The sequence below is a fragment of the Lepisosteus oculatus genome, chromosome 3 (genome assembly GCF_040954835.1).
Source record: "Lepisosteus oculatus isolate fLepOcu1 chromosome 3, fLepOcu1.hap2, whole genome shotgun sequence".
In the NCBI taxonomy this organism is placed as follows: Eukaryota; Metazoa; Chordata; class Actinopteri; order Semionotiformes; family Lepisosteidae; genus Lepisosteus; species Lepisosteus oculatus.
This window is the reverse complement of record NC_090698.1, coordinates 35872964-35897027: the sequence shown is the minus strand read 5'-3', so window position 1 is coordinate 35897027 and position 24064 is coordinate 35872964. Positions and strand designations below refer to the sequence as shown.

At 38.4% G+C, this 24064-nt stretch overlaps 1 protein-coding gene across 1 annotated transcript in view; it reads right to left on the bottom strand.

Annotated features, from left to right (window-relative positions):
• Positions 1-24064, bottom strand: part of LOC138216034 (BMP-2-inducible protein kinase-like) — a 94161-nt gene that overhangs the window by 14913 nt on the left and 55184 nt on the right. The window contains exons 4-7 of the mRNA XM_069187658.1: positions 5213-5355; positions 3964-4085; positions 2855-2936; positions 262-394 (exon numbers count right to left, since the gene is read on the bottom strand). Of these exons, the coding sequence (XP_069043759.1) occupies positions 262-394; positions 2855-2936; positions 3964-4085; positions 5213-5355 (480 nt within the window). The remainder of the gene's footprint in view (positions 1-261; positions 395-2854; positions 2937-3963; positions 4086-5212; positions 5356-24064) is intronic.

The following is a 24064-nucleotide window of genomic DNA, read 5'->3' as shown; positions in this document are numbered from 1 at the left end:
GTGTCATTACAGTTATATTATTATTAGCACATCTGAAATTAACTCAAGATAATGCAATCAAATGATTTTACCACATGGGGGCACTGGTGTTTATGTTCATATAAACCAAGTCTCATTCTATTTCTCTGTGTTTTAAAAACTACAGCCACACTACAGATGATTTGAAAATTAAATAAATTGTAAGCAGTTTTTAAAAGTATTTTCAATGTGTACATAAAGAATGTAAATATTGTTAGTGACTAAAAAAAGGGTTCTACTTACGAATTAAGCAGTGCATTTTGAATGAGAATTTTGAATTATCTGGAACAATAAAAGTTCCATCACATATTGCAACTTGACTCTCCCCGAATGGAAGTGAGAAGAAACAAAGCTTGTACAACAAGCATCCAAGCGCCTGAAATTAAACAAAAGCAAATAAATGTGTATAAAAAAATGCTTTCTCTTACATTACAAACACTCCGAACAAAAAATTATCTCAGGAATCATGTTTGCAGTATTGTGAATTACTATATTTATAAGTGATAACAAATGACTCTTTCCCACTTATCTTGAACTACAGTAGGTCTTTCTCATCACCTTGCTGTTCTCTTTGATTTCAAATTTCCTGTCTTGCACTACACTTCCTACACCCTCACACTCTTAAGTTTTCACAATCTGCAATCAGCAGACCAAACTAGTTTGACCAAACTAGATTTGATAATTCTGCTCTGTCCTCACTGTCTTGCTTGCTTTTAATTGCTTTTGGCACCTTAGTTCCTCTTTAAAATTAAATCATCTCCTTTACTTTCTCCACCCCATGGTATACTGACCAGTTGTTCTCAATGATTAAAGTCTCCCACAAACTAGAATGTAGGTGGCATCTTTCTGGCTTGAATGTACATCTTCAGCCTTGGAAGGAGCTCTTGATTGAATACAAGGATGCAACCGAGTCAGAATCAACTTCTCCCATATCCTTGAGAACAACCAATACAATCCTAGATAACTCTACTCCACCATCAATAGACTGCTTAAGCCAAACTGCCCTAATACATTACCTACTTCTTCCCAACTTTGCAACCATTTCTTAAAATGTATTGGTTCCAAGAAAAACAATATCCAGCATCACATTCTCTCCACAACTACACTGTTACTATTACACCTCTTCCCTTCATCCCCAGTTTTGATGGTAACCTTCTTTGTAGTTTCTCTCAACTTGACACTGCATGTCATAGTAAATCTCTTGTGTATCTAAATTCACACTAAACAAACTTCAACAGCCAGAATCCTGATCATGTCATGTGTAAGTAATCACATTACGTCTGACCTGGAGTCCTTGCACTGGCTAGTTTTGAATTGACTTCAACATCCTCACCTATAAGGCTCTACATGGCTTGGCACCTCAGTACCTATCAGACTTATTTTTGTCCATCTTGCCACCTCAGAACCTTCATTCATCTGACTCTGGTCTCATGTTTGCCCCCCAAACTCATCTACTTGTGACAGGGCTTTCTCTTGTTATGCCCCAAAGCTCTGTAATTCTATCTCCAAGGATGTCGGAGAGTCACATTTCATCAGAGCTTCAAGTATAAACTTAAAACTTTCTTCTTCAGAAAGGCTTTGATTTAAATTATGCTTATATAAAATAAAGTTTATTATAATCACTGACTGTCAGCATTAGAAAGGAAGTGTAATCAGGGAATTTGTTAATTTCTCACAGTTCTGTGAAGCAGGAAATTAGCCCAATTTTTTCATTTACTGCTTTACAAGTACCTGCCATTCAATATAAACTTTACTTGCTTCCATTACAAAACAAGTTTTTGTGTTACAGACTAGCTTAGCTTTTTCGTTTCATGGAGTCATTTTCAAAGTAATTGCATATATTATTGCAATATCAAACACATTACGCTAAGTTTAAATCAAGAACACGCTTATACTCTCAAATGTAAAAATATAACTAATTTGCTTTCTCTTTTACATAATTTTTTTTTGCCTAATATCATGTTGACAAACAATCCTTTTACCAGGATTGTGAAAAGAATGATGCGGTGTCTGTAGTAATTCATTTTCTCTCTACTGCACTTACTGCTACTGGTGACAAAGCAGGATCAAACATTTATGTCTCCACCTCCACAATTCATTCCAAGCACTTAACAGCAGTATGATATGCTCAACTATGTTTCTGTATTTGATTTTACAGGTGCAAAGTTTAAATATTTGAACCATGTGTTGGTTCTAGACCATGTCTTGTACTCACTAAGAACATTTAATGGTTTTAACAGAAAACTTTGGCTCTCCCCTCTTCAGAGAAGTTTCTTTATTGTTTTTATGAGATCTAATTTAAATTACAAGAAGCATTCCACTTTGGAGACAATTAGTTCAATTGGTTAGGTTTTCTAGTTTTTCATTGCAGCTCTTACATCTGCAATTATGCCAATAATTGTCTCCAATATTATTTTTATAGTACTAGCCTTCTGTAGTTTGCACTCCATAATGTGAAAAACAATTTATTGCAGTTTCCTACAGGTTTCACTCTTCTTTGAAAAGAATAATTAAGTAGATACAACCATTACATTATATCTCTATCCTTAAAGTTACAATAGATCCCCAATTATGAAATCATCCTCTAGTACTTTCTTTTTGGGTAGAGAGCAAAAACCATCTGGAAAACAAAAGCTGCCATCAAGTACTGAGTCAGTTATATGAGACTAACGTGGATTAACATTTTAATTTACTTTGATTACTTTTGACTTTTCTTTTGATGACCCTGGTGTTCATATCAGAAGATACCCTGCTCAATGCAATGTCTCCACACTACATGTGATAGCAGTTGATTCAGTGATGTTTCACTTAGATAAAGAATTAACAATGATCTTACCCATATATCAGATTTAGTGGTGATTGGCTTCCCTGCATAAAGATTAATCATTTCTGGAGCTCTGTATGACAGGGTTGTGTACCTATGAATGAGATAAGTTGCATAAAATCATCAAAACACCTTTAAATACTATTTACACTACTTGTGACTGCAGTATAAGAGTATATAAGAATATATATAGACATAGTCCTCAATTTCTAATGTCCCAATTAATAATTTAATAATGGACCTTCTTATAGATTTATCCAAAAATTGAGATATTAATAATACTTTTTCAGTATTGTTAGTATTAATGTAAGGTTTTACTTGGACACGTGAAACAACAGGATGGTTTTACTGACTTGACCAATTATTAACTGTACATGAACATTGTTTTCTTCAAATCAATTGGACAGCTACATGTGAGTGAGTCTATCATCACTTTTTGTTGTGTTGGTGCATGTGTTGGCAAGACAAACATCCTTAATATGTATGTTTTATCAATGCTTGTAAAATGATATTCAATAAGAAGAGTGTTGGTCATAAAAGGAACAGGAAAAAATTAACCAAAGGAATCATTCATCTGAACTATGTAATCCAGGAGTGTAAAACCGCTTTGAACTGTGATTCCTTAACTGAGAGGCACTGGACCATGGGGATCTTGAGTCCATGGAAAAAAAAATCAAATTGTCAAGTTCAGCTGGAAAATTAATCTCTTTATGACATTAATCACACTGCTATTCAATTGTACATTTTTAAACAAAACTAAAAAAAAAATTAAAATGTGTGGCTTGGCCAAAGAAAGAGCAATGTTCAGTATGTCTGTCTGTCTTTAAAATGTGAATGAAAACTGTTTAACAAAGAAGTGATCGAGGCACACAAAGTTAAATTCATTGTATCACAGTGCAATGCCCCTCCTCCACTCACTCGATGTGCGAGTATCAGAGCACATCACCTGTCAAGTTTTTTTTTCCAAGCTAGAGTGACATTGAGCTTTTGTATATTTCAGCTCTGCTTATTTTTTATCATCTTTAATTCTAACCTACACAATGTTAGGACTAAAAAAGAATATTATGTGCCACACAGGAAACAAGCGACTTTTATGTTCTGTAATGCAGTGTAACACTTACTTTTTTATTTCATCTTCCACAGTTGTAACTCCATCTTTATGTGGGTGGAGAACTTTGTGTGTGGCACTGCCAAAGTCACACAAGACATAGTTCCCTTGGTCATTTAAAAGTATATTTTCAACCTGGCATGAAAATCCATGATACTCAAATTAAAACATTACAAAATAACATCTTGCAAAAATCAAATACATCCACGCATTTTGTAACCACTTTATCCAATACAGGGTCACAAGGGAGCCGGACCTTATCCAAGTAAGCAATGGATACATGACAGGATACACACAGGATGCAGGATGGCTAGTCAGACCTTGCTAGTAAATTGCAAGGCACACACAGGAACAGTTTTCCCAGAAGACAATTAACTACAAGCTCATCTTTGGACTATTGAAGAAAACAGGAACACCCAGAGGAAACCCACATAAACCCAAGGAGAACATACAAACTTCATGAAAATAACATCACATGTATGGATCTGAACCCAGGACCCCAGTACCGCGAGGTAGCAATTTAGCAGTTTAATAAATGGACAAATTTCGTATACAGTACACTGATCCAGGTCTAATCCTTGGGGAGGCCTAAGTGTGAAGGTCTGATTAGGAGTATCTAGATGCTACAGAACTCCATTTGTTGTGTTTTAAGGCAGCTTGAGTGCTTCGCAATACTTTGATACTGGGACTACATATGCAGCTTCTCCTGTGGGTTCACCCTGACCAAATAAGAATGCAACAGTTATTGTGTGAATGTTCTCTGATCTTACTAAGCTTTAATCCCATTCCATGACTAGCTGGGAAACCAGTTTGCATCAGAGACCAGTGAACAAGAACACGCACGCTTTCCTCGAGAAGAATGGAACAGAATCCCACAAGACATCATCTGCAACTTGGCACAACACATGTTCCAAATGTACAGCTTAAATTGCGTCAAACACTGGTCTTAAAAACTAGCAGTGTTAAAAACACAACAAATGTTATTGGTTCTAATACTATATTTTTGCATTTTAATGCCTCTCAGTATATTTAATAGCATCTAAATAGCAAATACAGTTCAATGATTAGTTATTAACTTTTCCCACATTAAATAATTGCTAGTGTACAGCATTAACTTCAAATTCACTTTGACCAAAAGTGCAGTACATACGATGATTGGTTTCCCTTATTAATACTTATTAATAAATTATTACTTATTATTATCCCTTATTAATCAAGGATATTTGTGGTCCTGTTTATGAAATAACAGATACCTTCCATACCTTCAGGTCCCTATGAATGACTGGCGTTTTGCACTGATGTAACCTGGCAACAGCCTCACAGGTGTCGCAGAATATTGTCAAGACTTCCACTTCACTGAAACCAGTATGCAGCCGCTGATTCATCTGCTTTACCACTTGACCCGCTGTGAAAACAATTACACATCAGACTAAAAAATCTAGAGAAAGCCCCCCCAGGAAGAAATGATTAACTAATTTTTTGCTCTGTTCACACAGGTTGAAGTTCACTTTCAATCAACAACTTTTTTGTGGGGCACCAGTTTGCACTTTTTGTTACATGATTTGTGTAATACATAAATTCAAAATCTTAGCCTCCCAGACTGAACTGCTCTAAAATGTCAAATGCACTACTATTTTAATACATGTATTATTCATAAACATTATGATTCCCTATGGGGTGGAACACAACAGGGGCACAGGTTCCAATCAGGCCCAAAGGACAAACACATCCCACACACACAAGACTTAAAGGGAAAAATAAGGTTGTTTTATTGAAACAAGCCAGGTAGGTCCTGTGGTAAAACAACTGCAAATAACAGCCCACGCCAGAGAAAAATAACAGCTCACACAAAGTGGCGGTGGGGAAAAGCTTAGTCAGAGCATTGTTCTTACCGGAGCTTGTGAAAATAATCCTTCTCAGGAAACCTTTAGAAGAGGGTCAGGTTTGGTCTGCACTTGCTAAAGGCTGGGTGATCTGACAGCATTTCTTCTTGGAATTGGCACCTTGTCAACACCATCTTCTTTTCTGCTTGGCACTCTTATTTACCCTGTCTGCGCAGCTATACCTGCTTAAGATCTGAGTTCTGCTATCTTGAGCGAGAGGATTACCTCCACCCATCAAATGTTTACCCCATTAAACAGCACAAGGAAGGGAAGCATCCTCCCCCTGGATCATGCACTCATCTTAAGTTCCTTCCTTGTTCTCCAAATGACAGCCATCTCTCTCCTCGTAGCTGCACATGTTCTCTCTCAGAGCACACAGACGTTTGTGTCACTACCCCGTTATTCAAGTGTAGTTAACAATATAGTGAAAATAAAAGAGTGGTTATCCATCTGCCGTTACTGTCAGGCTTCTTTATAGTCAGATGACTTCTCTCTGGCCAGTTTGTTCTGCACCCTCTTTGAAGACCTCAAACCTATGTGGTACAGATGCAGCCATTCAAAATGGTGGGATATTTCGCAGTATACCCCGGTGGGCGTGTCCCATCAAAACGCAGTATCACGCGGTGTATCACGTCATTTGACGTCATACTGGAAAGTATCCGGAATCACCTTGTAAAACCGCCAGGAGGAGCCAATAAACCTTGACCTCTCATGTACACCATTTTAGCTTTTAAATTTAAACTGTGTATTACAGCATGTTAATCATCAGTCATTAAAAAGTTGGTATATTTTATGAAAGCAAGATTGCTCAGTTGGGCAAAAGTACACAACCTACCTTTATCATAAATATTTTAATTATGCAGAAATATTTTATGCATCAAAGCCTTTACCGAAGATATTACTCATATTATTAATAATGAATGACCTTGGACTAGCTGTAAACTCAAAGTATTACGCTGGTCCACATTATCTGTAACCGTCATTTTAAATGAAAAGACTTTATTAACTAACAAGGACGGGACATTAGCTAGCCAATATGATAAAGGAATAAATTACTTCTTTTATTTATTTTTTTAGCACATTTATTTGAACATTTCCATCGATTGTACAAGCACTGAAAAACTGTCCAATCCCTAGTTCGTCGGGCATTTTCTTTTAGTATAACAGACATAAAAACTCCCTTGCTTTAAACAGAGCGTTTCATAATTTCTAACAACGAAAATTATTTAAACTGCGGCACTTATCATTCAACCAGAGCTCAAAATATCACAAGGATCCTCAAGAGCACAACAAAGACTTTTGTAAAAGATAATTGTACCAGATACATGAGAATCCAAACTTTTTTATCTACGTCTTTAAAATTTATCACACAGTAACAAGTCAAATTTCAGGGGCGTCCATATACCAGAGATTATGGTACCACTTCAGAAGGGTGTCAGCCAGTCAGATTCCAGGACCGGAATTATCTGTTTTATAATCGAGAATATGTAAGCACGTATCTAAATAAATTAATCATGGTATTCATTTAAGGATCTAAATTTCTAAATCTATGTATCTATATAGCTGGTAGTATTACTGGATTTCACTTTCTTTGTAAACACGTTTTGTTAACACCCGAATCGCAGATGGATTCTGTTTTTTGGTCTGTTATCGTCTGTAGCTCAAATCCTGCTTAACTAAAAATTAGACGCAAGAAGAGTATTATTGGACAATGTTGTGAGGCTCTGATGGAATTTCTCTGTAAACTGAAGAGTTATAGAGGAGACAGGTTGTGTATCTCTTCTTTTGACACTTGTAAAAAAAAACATTCCAATGTTAATGCAACACGGAAGATAATGTGGTGTACTGGTCGTTAGTGAAAAGATTTAATTATTTAATCTCTTTACTGTGCACATTTTAATCCTCTTAGTATTGAATATTTATATGGAATTTTACCACTAAAGGGAAATTTTAGTAGCTAAGCATAAAACGCAGAGGAGCATAACGAAGGTCATAAACGATATTAATTTAGGAACATAAACATATTATGTAAACTGTATGTTGCTGTTATTGGTATTTTAAAGAAAAAATACACACCAATACTCAATTTCTCCTAATAATAATAATAATAATAATAATTAATAATTGCTTACACTTATATAGCGCTTTTTCTGGACACTCCACTCAAAGCCCTTTACAGGTAATGGGGACTCCCCTCCACCACCAATGTGCAGCATCCACCTGGATGATGCGACGGCAGCCATAGTGCGCCAGAGCGCTCACTACACATCAACTATCAGTGGGGGGAGAGCAGAGTAATGAAGCCAATTCACAGAGGGGGATTGTTAGGAAGCCATGATTGATAAAGGCCGATGGGGAAATATGGCCAGGATGCCGGGGTTACACCCCTACTCTTTTCGAGAAACGCCCTGGGATTTTTAATGACCACAGAGAGTCAGGACCTTGGTTTTACGTCTCATCCGAAGGACGGCGCCTGTTTACAGTATAGTGTCCCCGTCACTATACTGGGGCATTAGGACCCACATGAGCCACAGGGTGAGCACCCCCTGCTGGCCTCACTAACGCCTCTTCCAGCAGCAACCTTAGTTTTTCCAAGGAGGTCTCCCATCCAGATACTGACCAGGCTCACATCTGCTTAGCTTCAGTGGGTTGCCAGTTGTGAGTTGCAGGGTGATATGGCTAAAGTATATTGACCTTTTTTATATTTCAAAAATATAATACAGTATACGTTCGTACTGTATGTACAGTACACAGCGGTACTGCAGGTTGAACTGTAGGGCGCAAATCCACCTGAACCCAAAAGCCCAACATATTAATGTGCATTCGCCTGTTGCTGCGCGGTTTTCATCACTCTCTGCGGGAATGCTGGCTGTGATGAATTAAACCGGTTTCACAGGTATTTTCAACCCCCAACCAATGTTGTTTCATCGGTTGTTATCCTGTAAAGCGATTTGAGGAGCCACCTTTAAAGGCGCTACATAAAATAAAGTTTATTATTATTATTATTAATATTGATCATATTTTTCCTCCAAGAACTTGTAAATTGTTGCTGTTATTGTTGTTGTTATCCTGTAAAGCGCTTTGAGAAGCATACTGTCCAGCTTGTAAGGTGCATTCTCTTTTAAAATTATAAGTAGAGCTTTGGACTTATTAATGCTCCACTTACAGCAACCCAATGTAAATACATTTTGTCTCCAAATCCACCACCACTTGTATGAATCATAGCCCTGCCAAATGATGCAAATTCCGCTGCAATGGTTGTGTGCAGGAATTTTTCAGTATGGCATCTCCATGTTCAAGTAAACACTGCTCTGTGTGCAAATGCATTTACATTTTTTTAAAAAAAAAGCCACCTTTAAAGGCGCTATCTAAAATAAAGTTTATTATTATTATTATTAATATTGATGATATTCTTCCTCCCAGGACTTGTAAAATTGTTGTTGTTATTGTTGTTATCCTGTAAAGTGCTTTGAGAAGCATACTGTCCAGCATATTGTATTTCATTGCACTTTGACAGATCGTCTTATAATCACTTGTTGTTAGAATATCCCCCAAGAGGATATTCCCCCCAAGAGGATATAGAGGATATCCCCCAAGAGGTATCCAGGTAACAGTGAAACTGGCGTACAGTCTGGGGAGATCGCCCGTTTTCCATGTAAATAGTTCCCTGGTTCCGCACCCCTTGGTGTCTCTCTGTCTCTCTCAGGCCCGCGCTCTTGCCGGGCTTGTCTTGTGTTTCTCTCTCGTCTGGGCACGGGAGTGCTGTTGGCGGGTGGCGACGTAGAAGAAATAAAGCGCAGTTTTTAACTCCACAGGTTTGAGTCTTCTTTACGAACCCAAATTCATTACATTGGTGTCAGAAGCGGGAGGATGGACAGTGAACGGCCGATGATGTTGGACTCAAAGCGCCGGTTCCCCCCAGCAGCCGAGTGACCCCCTAAAGCGCCTTTTGGGGACGAGCAGCAGCTGCCAGGGGCCGGGACGACCCCTTAGCACCGCCAGTGGCCACTGCCCTTATCAGGGCTACCCCACGGTGAAGTACTCAGCGGAAGGGGGGCCCTTTCCCGGGTCGCCTCAGGCCATGTGGCAGGAAGGAGACGCCAGACCAGCAGGGTCCAGCCCGCCACCCCTGCTCCAGCCTGCGCTGATGAGACCGAGCCGTTATAATGGGGAGATCCCATGGCAGATGTTTGAGGCCCAGTTTCAGATGGCAGCCTGGGCAAACAGCTGGTCTCAGGTGGAGATGGTGGGCCACCTCGCCACCGTCCTTGAGGTGAAAGCCTGCCAGGCGTTGCTGGATGTACCCGGGGACCAGCGGTACAACTACGCGGCGTTGGCGTCGGCCCCCCGGAGGCTTTTTGGCAGGAGAGGGGAGGGCGCCGGGACTGCTGCGGGCAAGGTTGGCCCAACGCTGCTGCTTTGCGGGAGAGCCACTGGGTCCAGTCACCGCAGACGTGGCGGATGCCCACCGGGAGATAGCGCTCAAGGCGTTTCTCTGGGCCCTGGTGCCGACTGAGGTGCAGCGCCACGTGATGCTGTCCGCGCCGGTCCTCTTGGAGCAGGCCCTGGCTTTGGCTGAGCAGGCTGATGCCGTATTCGAAGAGACCGGTGGGCACCAACGGAGGGGCACACAGGGAATCAGATGGGGAGGAGGAGACGGCCAGCGCGGCCAGAAAGAGTGCTTCACCCCGCCTGCTGTGGGAAGGGTTGGCCCCAGCCGGGGCTTATTTCTTCCCTGCCTCATCGAGGGCAGACCCTGCTAGGTCCTCGTCGACAACGATTCGACCATCACCCTGCTGCGGCATGGTGTCCTGCCGGGCACCGAGGCAGCTGGACCCCCAGGGCGCTCACCGTGCATTTTGGGGCTGTGAGGGTGAAACACCCCTTCTACCTTGCCCCAGTCCGCGAGGACTGTATCCTGGGGTTGGACTGGATGCAGAAAGTGGGATTGCCTTGACCTGGGTGCGAGGGACAGGGTGCTGCGCCAGGGGTGGTGGGTGCCCTCCAGCGGTGCCCGGCAGGACACCAGGCCGCAGCAGGGTGATAGTCGAACCGGTGTTGACAAGGGCCTGGCAGGGTCTGCCCTCGCTAAGGCAGGGAAGAAATAAGCCCCCGGCTGTGGCCAACCCTTCCCACAGCAGGCAGGGTGAAGCGTCACTCAAGGGCAGCCTTCCCTCCTTTAGGCCACCCCGCTTCCATTTCCCAACTGCCTCCGGAGTCCCCGGGGATCCAGCGCCTGGCACTCCCGGGCGATGTGCCCCCTCTCCCCACAGCGGTGGCAGATGACCAGCCGTTGTCACTCCCCCAGCATTGCCGCGCTGGCCGTCTCCTCCTCCCCATCTGATTCCCTAGGTGCCCCCAAAAGGCGCTTTACGGGGTCACTCGGCTGCTGGGGGAACCGGCACTTCTCTGAGTCCGACATCATCGGCCGTTCACTGTCCATCCTCCCGCTTCTGACACCAATGTAATGAATTTGGGTTAGTTGAGGACGAACACAGAGACTCAAACCTGTGGAGTTAAAAACTGCGCTTTATTTCTTCTACGTCACCACCCGCCAGCAACACTCCTGCACCCAGACGAGAGAGAAACACAAGACAAGACCGTGGGCCCGAGAGAGAGAGAGAGAGAGAGAGAGAGGTGCGGAACCAGGGAACTATTTGCATGGAAAACGGGTGATCTCCCCAGACTGTACGCCCGTTTCTCTGTTACCTGGATACCTCTTGGGGGATATCCTCTATATCCTCTTGGGGGGAATATCCTCTTGGGGGATATTCTAACAACAAGTGATTATAAGACGATTTGCCAAAGTGCAATGAAACACAATATGCTGGACAGTATGCTTCTCAAAGCACTTTACAGGATAACAACAATAACAACAACAATCTTACAAGTCCTGGGAGGAAGAATATCATCAACATTAATAATAATAATAAACTTTATTTTAGATAGCGCCTTTAAAGGTGGCTTTTAAAAAAAAAAATTAAATGCATTTGCACACAGAGCAGTGTTTACTTGAACATGGAGATGCCATACTGAATAATTCCTGCACACAACCATTGCAGCGGAATTCGCATCATTTGGCAGGGCTATGATTCATACAAGTGGTGGTGGATTTGGAGACAAAATGTATTTACATTGGGTTGCTGTAAGTGGAGCACTAATAAGCCCAAAGCTCTACTTATTATTTTACAAAAGAATGCACCTGACAAGCTGGACAGTTTGCTTCTCAAAGCGCTTTACAGAATAACAACAACAATAACAGCAACAATTTACAAGTTCTGGGAGGAAAAATATGATCAATATTAATAATAATAATAATAATAATAAACTTTATTTTATATAGAACCTTTAAAGGTGGCTCCTCAAAGCACTTTACAGGATAACAACCGATGAAACAACAATGGTTGGGGGTTGAAAATACCTGTGAAACCGGTTTGTTCACAATTTACTGTAGACACAGAGTGTTACAGCAATGCATTAGCATGTTAAAGCGATTCCATTGAGGAGCCGGGCGCGATAATTGTTTTGTTCCTTGATATCTGATCTGCAAGGCCATTTGGCTGCAGTGAATGTGATTCTGTCTGGCATTACCAGATTGTGAAAAAATAAAAGTATTTTAATAAAGATTCCCTTATAAAATTTACGTGAAACAAAACAAAAACTAAAAACAAGATACAATCTACAGACATTCACAACATAAACATATCTTAAAACATTTACATATATTGTTAAATTATTACTTTAAATATATACTTTAAGTTACTGAAACAGACAGTTAATAAAATCGTTGCAATTTTGTTCTTGTTTGGAGGTGGGGATATTCTGACAACAACTGATTTAAAGACAATCTGTCAAAGTGCAATCAAATACAATAATTCCGCTGGGTGAACGTTCCGAGGTCAAATTCTTCCGCGACAGGGGTACCTTTAAAGCACAGACGACGGCACAGAAAGTTTTTTGCGCGCCCTCTCTTTAAAGCCCTGGCCAAAGATGAAGACAGTACGTACAGTTATAATTCAAACTGAATTAAAAACTACTCCTATTTGGCATTTTAGTTATGGAGGCAGAAAAACGCCCCCCCATCTCTGGGTGCCTGAGTTGTCGCCATCTTTAACCACTTTAACCAGACACGTTCGAAAGAAAGTTCATCCCAGCTACAATACATTATTTTTTAATATTTTTGTGGTAAGAGGGAGGAAAACATCAGTATTTACTGCTAGTAATTAGTGTATGATCTATAGTTGAAATCTGAGCCTAAATAAAAAGAAAAAGCATTTTCAGAGAGCAATTACGCTGTGTTTATGTAGAATAAGTGATTAGGTTTATGAGCAATCTAATTACTTATTCATTTAAAACGCTATATAAAATAAAGTTTATTATTAATTTGCTGGACAGAGTGGTGAACATTATTATGCAGAAGACAAAGATAACGATTTACATTAAAAGACATTTAATTAAACACGGGTTTGTGATTTAAATGGGAATGGGGGTGACGGGAACTATTAATCTAAATAAAAATAAAATAAATAAAACAGGTTTCGATAGTTAATAACCACTTTTTATGCACGAAACATGGTTGATTTTTCTTCCTCCTGATCAGTTTAGAAATCTGTGTACGCTGTAAGGTTTTTACTTCTTCTTCTCAGAGGGGTGTCAGATGGTGTCAGCCAATCACCATTCTGAAGCCCTACCGTAATCTCTGGTATAGGGAGACCCCAGAGTTCTGTCCCATAGTTTAGATAGACAGATGAAAGACACTTTTATTGATCCCGTGAGGGAAATAAAGTAAATCATTTTCATTTTAGGAAATTATTAAACGCTCGGTTATAAGCAAAGGAGATTGTCTGTTATAATGGACATAAAAACAAGAGTTTGCTGCGGCGTTATTGGAAACCCAAATTTAACAAAAAATCACTGGCATTATATCCTAGAAGACACAGACCGGCGCCAGACCAGGAGAATGCCCGCAGCGTAAAAGAAAATGCCTGATGAACTAGGGATTGGACAGTTTCCAAGTGCTTGTACAATCGATGGAAATGTTCAAATAAATGTGCAAAAGAAATAAACAAAATAATCATTTATTTATTTATCATATTGGCTAGGTAATGCCCTCTCTTTGCTAGTTAGTGGCTGTGTTTCTGCGTTGGGTAGCAATGGGTGACTATGTTCTCAGACGGAAGATGTAAACATCTTAAATTAATATCGTTTATGACCTTCAGATGCGTTATACTCCTCTTCTTTTTAAGCTCAGCTACTAAAATTTCCCTTTAGTGGTAAAATTTCATATAAATATTCAATACTAAGCAGATTAAAATGTGCACAGTAAAGAGATTAAATTATTAAATCTTTTTACTACCGACTCGTGGTGCCCCCATCGGTCATTTTGGCCAGCCAATCACTTACCGCGGTGCCCTGTGGTGGCTTGTGGGTAGTTGCCCGTACCGCGGGTTTGTACCGTGCATTTTGAATGGCTGCATCTGTATAGAGGACAACTGATACACTACTTGCTTCACCTGTCACCTGTGGCAATTGTGATATATCCGCAGTAACCAGGTCCCAGGCTCCGAACATTTACTATTGCTTTAGCTTTCTTTATTTTGCTCTTATATTTATTCTTCATTTCTGACATTCTAGCGGTAGTCCACAGCTTTTTTCTGTGGAGTACTGTGGTTTCAGTACAGATCTAGCCATTCAGAATTTGTGTTAAAATCCTGTAACCGCAAAGTCTTTCACTAGCCAAAGACAATCAATAGGTGGCACTTGTGGTGCATTAGATGTCAGTGAAACAACTGCTTCATTTAATCTCTGCAATCCTGCACCGGAATTAATATAGCTGGTAGTATTACCTTATTCCATTTTCTTTGTAAAGATCTTTATTAATTTCTTTGCTCAAAAAGATCATGGGACTGATTTTTTTGTGCCAGTCAGATAGCGCATTATCACCTCACATTAGGGGGAAAGGAAACTGGGTGTGAGCTTTTATTTCACTTCCCATCACTTTCCCCAACCCCCATCCCCCAGACAGACAAAAGTGATAAAGGGGATAAAAATTCATTCAAAAGGGTGCAGTGTGTTAACACAAACTCTGCAAACAGAGCTGCTCGTAGGAGCAAGGTGACTTTGTGCTTAATTAAATGAAAGCTACAGTACTGACACATTTTAAATTCTTCAAGGAAAAAAACTGGCTGTCAAAATCAGCGACTTTGCAAGCAGTGCAGGACTTCTGAAAAGTTACCCTTTTCTCTCATGCAAGCTTAACAAAGGTTTTATTTTTTAAACTTGGATGATATGCCTCAGGGACTCATTCATAGTATAATTAAAACAAAATCCCCCCTGGGTTTTGTTTCTTGACATTCCACACACGAGAATCCCATAAAGTCAGATACAGATGCAGCCATTCAAAATGGGTGAGGTATTTCGCAGCATACCGCGACACGCCCACCGGGGTATCACGCAGTATCACGTGTGTCACGTGACTAACTATCCGGCGTCGCCTTGTAAAACCGCCAGGGGAAGCTTAACCTCTCATGTACAGCATTCGAGCCTTTAATTTTGAACTGTGTTTTACAGCATGTTAATCATCAGTCATTCAAATGTTGGTATATTTTATGAAAGCAAGATTGCTCAGTTGGACAAAAGTACACAACCTACCTTTATCAGAAATATTTATGCATCAAAGCCTTTACTGAAGATATTACTAATAGTATTAATAATGGATGACTTTGGACAAGCTGTATACTCAAAGTATAATTTATTTAGCACATTTGTACAAGCACTTCGAATCTGTCCAAGCCATACTTTGTCAGGCATTTTGTTTTACTTCAACGGGCATAAAAACTTCCTTGCTTTTAACAGGGCGTTTCATAATTTCTAACTACGAAAATGATTTAAAATGCGACACCTATCATGAAAAGAAAAAAATACACACCAGTATTCCATTTCTCCCTAAACATTGTAAGCTTCGAAGTCTTTAACTAACGTGATACCGGAGTCAACAAGCATACTTTTAGAATTTGATTAAAAGGGAATATAATATGGAATCGCGTATCTCAAGAATTTAATAACGGTATGATTATATCCGTGTACTGTGGCAGGGCTGTGTAGGGCTGTTTCGCCTGCCTGTTCATGTGAGCTGTCTTGTAGCCTACTGGTCTAGGTGCGTGACTACCAACTGGCAGGTTGTGTGTTCGAATCCAGCTGGTGCTGGACCTTTCAGTTTTATTTATTTATTTTTTAATCGCGTAACATAAACATATTACCGTATGCAAACTGTACTGTATACAATATGTATATGTATATTTAATGTCTTAACTGTGCCCGTTTAAGTATTGAATATTCATATCTAATTTTACCACTGAAGGGAAATCTTAACATAAACATACAGTATATGGCTGGTCTCGGTACTTTAAAGAAAAAAATACACACCAGTATTCCATTTCTCCCTAAACATTGTAAGCTTCGAATGAAACCACTAAAGACAAATATAGAAATCTTAAGATTTGTTTTATTTAATGTTGGTAGCAGGATGAACTGTCAGAGTGTATATTTTGTCGCAAAGTTGCTACAAGATGTTAACAGTGAAAAAGGTATTTAGAAATGAGCTATTTCAAGATGAAAAAGAAAACATACACGAAACATGGTTTCATTACGACCAGAATCGGTCTTGAGATATTTTTAACTTGATTTACAGTATTTGAGAGGTATGTCTTAACACCAATACTACAGTGCTTAAGTACTGCTCACGTATATGTTTCTAGGTTTATATTATGCATTTCATACGGTCAAATTACTTTTGAGCAACTAATAAGAAGCGCGAAACGGTATGCGTTTTAGTTTTGTTTTGTGCTGGAACCCGTGGATTGATTAGAGATATCAAGTACATACAAGTCATTTTTTAAATGTTGTAGTTCGTCTTGAAAAAATGTTACGAGTACATCATCTATCAACAATTACACTGGTTCTGTTTCCATATTGCGGATTTTGGTTAGGTACAGTATTATCAAATCCAGTGGCGCTGTGTGTTACTTTACTGAGTCCCATGTCACATGGTCTGTGATTGAAACCTGTAAAACTGGTTTAATTCGTCACAGCCAGCACTCTTCAGGTGTGAGGGTCTTCTGCTCAGAATGAAACGCTAAAATGTTTGTGTATATTCTAATGGTAGTGGGGGCAGGGTGTGTTGGAACACCCTGCATTGGAGATCTATGTTCTTCACACCTGAAACATTTTCTCTGAAAGGATTTTCTTCGCAGTTTAACCAATCTTGTTACAGCATGTTACAGTTTACTATTATTAACCATATTAATTTTAAGTGCTTAATGTAAAATCTTGTAAAAATATATTTTCATTGTTCAAATATACATTAATATACATTAAGTCTGACTATCATATAATAAGTTAAATACAAAACTAAAGAAAAAATAGGGTTAAATATAATTCAAAATATTTTGCTAACAATGTTAACTGTTTATGAATAATAAAATGTATTAACTAAGGAGTAGGATGGCACAGTTGTTAGTATGTTTTTTGTTTTGTTTCTTTTTCATAAATACAACAGTAGTACCTGATGTCTCAGTGGCTTTCAAAATTAAATTATGCATGCAAACCTGTGAACTAGAAAGATAACTAAGATTTTAATACTAATTAAATGACCGCGGGCACTTTCCACCCCCTCTACATTCTCAGAGTAGAACAGACTAACCTTCTAATGAAAGATGGTCCACCCCCCACGGACAGGAAAAGTGCCCACATGCACTTAAACTTAATATGGTCAGTAACAGTAAACAGTAACATGGTAAGAAGGAGCACGTACAAACGTTTTCGAAATAACCACATGTAAGACTCTGATGCTTAAAATGTTTAGGGAGAAAGTGGAATACTGGTGTGTATTTTTTCTTTAAACTACCAATACCGGCCATATACAGTCTATAACGTAGGGATTTCTATATGTCTTTATTTAGTGTTTACATTAGTGACAAAGGCTAAACTTTTAGCTTCAGTAACGTGTACATATCTCCCCTTTTTATAAAACGACTTGGTTGAAAACTGTTCCAGAGCCACTGTTGTTTCATCAGTGAAAAGTACATCATGAAATGCCTCTCCCTGTTCAATCCACTGGAAAAAAGAAAAGGAGCATAAAGCTTCTGATGGTCATAAACGATATTCATTTAGGAGCAGCATCAGAGGTATGTTTTTAACTGCACTGCATTGGAGAAAATACCATAGTGTGTTTTTTTTTTACTCCCTGGCGGAAACTGGCTTCCAGAAGAATCAGTATGGCTCAGAGATTAAATAAAACTTCACAGACATTAACGAAGAGCATAACGCGTGTACTGTATACACTGCAAGTACAACCCAACTCTCTGCAGGAGTGCTGGCTGTGCCGAATTGAACCGGTTTCACGGGTATTTTCAAAGTAGGAGGCGAGATTTCCAGCGAAAGACACCCCCCCCCCCTCAAAAACCCAGTAAATACAGTACTTACTAGTTAAAGGCTAGGCTCCCGAGTATGGCGGAAGGAACCCTTCTTTCATTAGAAGACAATGAACATATTTTAGCCCTGAATGAATTAATAGCAAACATGTTTTACATAAAATACATTTTTCCAAGAAAGTTTAGCCTTTGTCACTAATGAAACCACTAAATAAAGACATAAATATAAAAATCTTAAGATTTTTAAAATACATGACTTTGCTAAAATTTATTTGAAATTAAAAACAATTACAACCGCCAGGGGAGAGAGAGAACAGGGGAGGGATGTTGGTTTTGCATATAGTTAGTAGTTATAGTAGTTACATGTTCTGGCTGTTTGTGAATTATCGTTGTTGAGTATGGAGTGTTGAGGTATTGATTTTGTGTAATGCTTTATGTTGAAAATTGAGGTGGATTTTGTTTATGATAAACAGGATAAACTGGGATGGGAGGAAGGTTTGGTTTTGCATAAGGGGCGGGATTATGATAATTGGAGGACTAAAATGGTTTGATTATTTGATTTTGTATTGTGGTTGTTATCTAGGTTTTTGGTTGGTATTATGTTTATATGGTTGTTTTTGTTGGTTGGTTGTTATTATGGTTATTAATAATACGATCTATAGTTGAAATCTGAGCCTAAATAAAAAGAAAAAGCAAGTGATTAGGTTTATGAGCAATCTTATTACTTATTCGTTTAAAAAGCTATATAAAATAAAGTTTATTATTAATTTGCTGGACAGAGCGGTGAACATTATTATGCATAAGACAACGATAACGATCCTGATCAGTTTAGAAATCTGTGTACGCTGTAAGGTTTTTACTTCTTAAACTTTTAAAATACACGTTTTGAATAGAAAGAAATCCTCTTCCTGGTAGAGTATGTATAGCAAACCAGCACGTCTTTTTTCTCCAATCAGAGGGGTGTCAGATGGTGTCAGCCAATCACCATTCTGCGTTGGGTAGCAACGGGTGACTGTTCTCAGGCGGAAGATGTAAACAGCTTAATGTTCGTGTTAAATAATTTTTTAAAATTAAAATTCATTCTATACAGCAATCGCATATTTGGGTACCGTTTCATAAAACTTTCATGCTTAAAATGTTTAGGGAGAAATGGAAGACTGGTGTGTATTTTTTCTTTAAACTACCAAGACCAGCCATACACAGTACAGTTTACATACATACAGTAATGTTTATGTTCCTAAATTAATATCGTTTATGACCTTCAGATGCATTATGCTCCTCTTCTTTTTATGCTCAGCTACTAAAATTTCCCTTTAGTGGTAAAATCCATATAAATATTCAAAACTAAGCGGATTAAAATGTGCACAGTAAAGACATTAAATGATTAAATCTTTGCACTACCAACCAATGCACCACGAGTGCCCCTGTCGGTCATTTTGGCCAGCCAATCACTTGCCCTGCGGTACCCTCCGGTGCCCCGCGGTGGCTTGTGGGTAGGTTACCGTACCGCGGGTTTTTACCGCGCATTTTGAATGGCTGCATCTGTATACAGATGCAGCCATTCAAAATACACGGTACAACCCCGTACCACATGAAATTATCCACAGTTCGTCGGGTTGTACAGCGGTACGTGATTTGGCTGGCCAAAATGACCAATACAGGCATTTGTTGTGCATTGGTTGTTAGCGAAACGATTTAATCATTTAATCTCTTTACTGTGTATGTTTTAATCCGCTTAATATTTAATATTTATATGGAATTTTAAAACTAAAGGGAAATTTTAGTAGCTGAGCATAAAAAGAAGAGGAGCATAACGCTTTTTGAGAATCTGTATTTGGCTTTATTGGTAGCACATAAAAACTTTTCCAAAATACACACCAGTATTCCACTTTCTTCATAATTATTTTAAGCATCAAAGTCTTTCATACGGTTACATACTGTGGTTATTTTGGAAAAGTTTTTATGTGCTCCTTCTGACTATATTAAGTTTATAAACTTCATAAAAAGTTAAAATGTTTTAACATTTCCTATACATATTTGCGCTCGTTATCACAGTAAAAAAAATGCATACTTTTTAGAATTTGATTAATAAGGAATATAATATGGAATCGTGTATCTAAAGAAATTAATAAAAAATTAATTATATTCATATAGCTCAAATGACACTTTCTTTGTAAATGTCTGCATCAGTTTAACTCATTCACTCATGACTGTGTGTGTGGTGTAATGGCTTAGCCATGTGCCTTGCATGCTGGAGGTTGGGGGTTCATATCCAGCTGTCACCTTGAGATTTCTTTTAACAAATAAACATTTCTTTGAAAAACTAAAATAGCAAATATTATGGACACTATATTGACATTTTTTATATTTCTAAATATCACAACATGTTCGAAGCTAAGTGAATAAGTTGAATAATTTCAAACTGCTACTGTACCGCCACTACAGTATAGCTTATGGAAAGTCAAAGTTTAACTCGTTCAGAGCGCCCTACATTACAATCTCCAAGTGCTTCATTTTGTCTATTGCTACAATATCGACAGCAATGTAGTTAAAAGGAACATGTCAAAATGTTTCCAAAATAACCAGTCAAAATAGCCTTCAAAGTAAACGAGTTGAGGGATTTGATAATAGAGAAATCATAACAATTACCCTGTGTTGCTAGTCATGCATACCCAACTGTACTGTAATCCACTTTCTTTGTAAACATGTTTTATTTTTAATTTGACTCATTCACGCATGATGAACTGTGAGAGAGTGACAGTACATGTTTTTGGGAACACATTCGTTTTTGAGCAGGTAATTGCTCATTTCTGCTGCTGCAGAGTGTTTCGGAATCTACATGCTCTCCCTGCATAGTTATCGACAATGAAAAGTCTCTGGAATAGGCATACTGTATAAATGATAAAGTGAAAATAAATAGCAACGGAAAGCAACTGGTTTGACATGTACAGTAAAAGTGACACCTGTGGCGCATCGAATGCATATCCTACAATGTGAGGGCATTTGCAAGGCTATTAAAAAAGGTTTATCGAGTTAACAGTCTGGGTGTGGCGAGTTTCGACTGTTTCTTGCCAGTCTTGGGTGAAATGAACCTTACTTTCATTGGAAGGTCCGCCTATTCTACTCATACATGAGAATATAGGGGGGAAGGAAAAGGGCCCGCTGTCACTTTTTACACCGACAGACAAAGTTATGATGTGTTAACACAAACTCTGATTAACAGATCCACTTGTAAGAGCAAGGTGACTTTCTGCTATCTAGCCCATTTTTTACAGCTTTTAAAGTCACGCAATGTTTGAGTTAGGCAGAAATACATCATTGTATCTTATGTTTTATAAAATAAATAAAGGCAACCAGCAATCAAATGTCCTGTTTTTTCTTAACACTCGTTTTTCCATACTGTAGTTTGACTCTTTGTGTAAGCTGTAAGTTCTTTTTACTTAATTAAACATTTGAAATGCTTTAATTTTGTAAATACAACACGCATTCCGTACAGAAAAAAAAAAAGTTTTCTACAGGTGTTAAGCAGATTAGCAGGTTGCTGACAAAATAGTGCACCGTCCACCACTGCCCAGTTATTTAACTTTAATATAAACAAGATCTAGTACCTGGTGCAGTTTTAAAAAACAAACTTATTTTGTATTAACTGAATCCCACATGTGAATTCATAAAGCCAAAATTACGTACTATCCCTACGTCTGCGAAATACCTGATAATCTACTGTAAACCTTTCAGTGCTTTATTTGTTTATATTCCAATCGCAGTGGGTGTGTGGGGAAAGGTTTAAGCTGCAATTGCATTGTAGATCTGTATTCTTCACACCTGAAACATTGTTTTCTCTGAAAGCGTTTTCTTCTCTCTTTAGGTGATCTTTTGTTGACTATGTATGCATACACAACTCCCCAGGTGAATTCTCATACTTGACCGAGAAAGCTTTAAAGAACTTTACATTTTTATCTTAGTAATAACAAATTGTAAATATGACGTTTACATTGGTGTTTTTATTCATTTTTCAGTTAAGCATATGGAGGAGTGTCACCTGTCAAGGAGAGCACCCCCCTCCCTTTCCCCCCTTCCCCCACGGACAGACTGACAAAGCAATTGGGAAGTGTTAACTATCCAGTAATTGCAAGCCACTGCAGCAGCCACAAATAAATAAAAAATAAACTTTTTTCTCCTGATGGTAATTGTAACAGATTGTCACATTTCACATCCTTGCGAAACAATCATGACATTCTCATACAATCAAAGGTTTGATGTTTTTTTATTTTGAAACCGTGTTCTTGACATGCAGGTGTGAAGTAGAGTTAACAGCTTCAGATTTAAAAGGTCATGAATAATACCTTCCTTGTCGCATTAACATTGGAATGTTCTTACAAGTGTAAAAAGAGGCGATACACAACGTGTCCCCTCTATAACTCTTCCGCCAGAAATTCCGCAAGAGCCACACAACATTGTCCAATAATACTCTTCTTGTGTCTAATTTCTAGTTTAGCAGGATTTCCACGATAAGCACATTGTTTAATTGGGAGTGTCTGTTAATGAAACAGAGCACCTTCCAATACATATAACTACTGCATGATTTCTTTATCCGTTTCAGCTAAATGAGGGGAACTGAATCAGTCGGAAACTCGGAGTGGCAATTGTAAAAATAACCCTTTTTCCCTCCTTTGTTTAACTTAAAGAATTTCACGAAGAAAAACTTATTCACAAAACCATCACTTTATTTATCCAGATACACAAATTCATGCCAAAGCCAACAACAAGCTATAATAGTGAACTGTTTTTATGTATTCACTATATAAGAAACAAAACCATATATGCTGATCACGCTTTGAACCATTGGGTGCAGTTACCCAACTGGGTTGAACCCATTGGGTGCATTACCACTACAAGGACAATAAACGTGTTTTAAAAAGAAACGGATGTCAAAATGTTTCTGAAATGTCCACCTTTGATATTTTAGCTGCTTAGTTACACGATTCCATATTCATATAACTATCAAGTAATGTTAAATCACTACAACATTTATCTTTTTAAAATAACAGCAAGTGGTGTTCTTACTATGTATTCTTAGAAAAGGATAAAACATAATAACTTTTTTATGAAGTACACAATATAAGCTTAATAATGTTAGAACAAACACATTAAACCCAGAACCTACTAAGTTACCAAGTTAAAGACTTTGATGTGTAAAATATTTATGAATAATTAAATTATTAAGGTGGAAGGTTGAGTACTTTTGTCCAACTGAGCAATCTAGCTTTATAAAATATACCCACTTTTTAATGTTTAATAATTAACATGCTGTTATACACAGTTTAAAATGATTAAAAGTCTAAAAAGTATACAAATTAAATTCTTAATTGGAAAAAAATTTCCTTCTGCAGTGACAAGGATTCAGAACCGTGCATTTTCTGGCAACAGCTCAAATGCTACACGTCTCATGTTAATAAAGCTTAACATGAGACGTTAAGCTTTATTAGCTCCACCTGGTGGTTTTACAAGGTGCTTCTGGATACTATTATATTAATTCAATTGCGGTATAATGCGGTATGATGAGCCACACCTACCGCATTGCAATGCAGCATAATCCACGACTTTTGAATGGCTGGATCTATACCGAAACAGTAGCATACATGTCAATTATGCTGTGTGATCATGTACTATATATACCGCATAGAATTACATACATACAGTATAGATGGGAAGCAAACCATCAGTATTAACTGCTTGTAATTATATACAGTATGGTTTTAAAACCACTATGTACAGTATGTGTGAAATATTTTTCCTAATC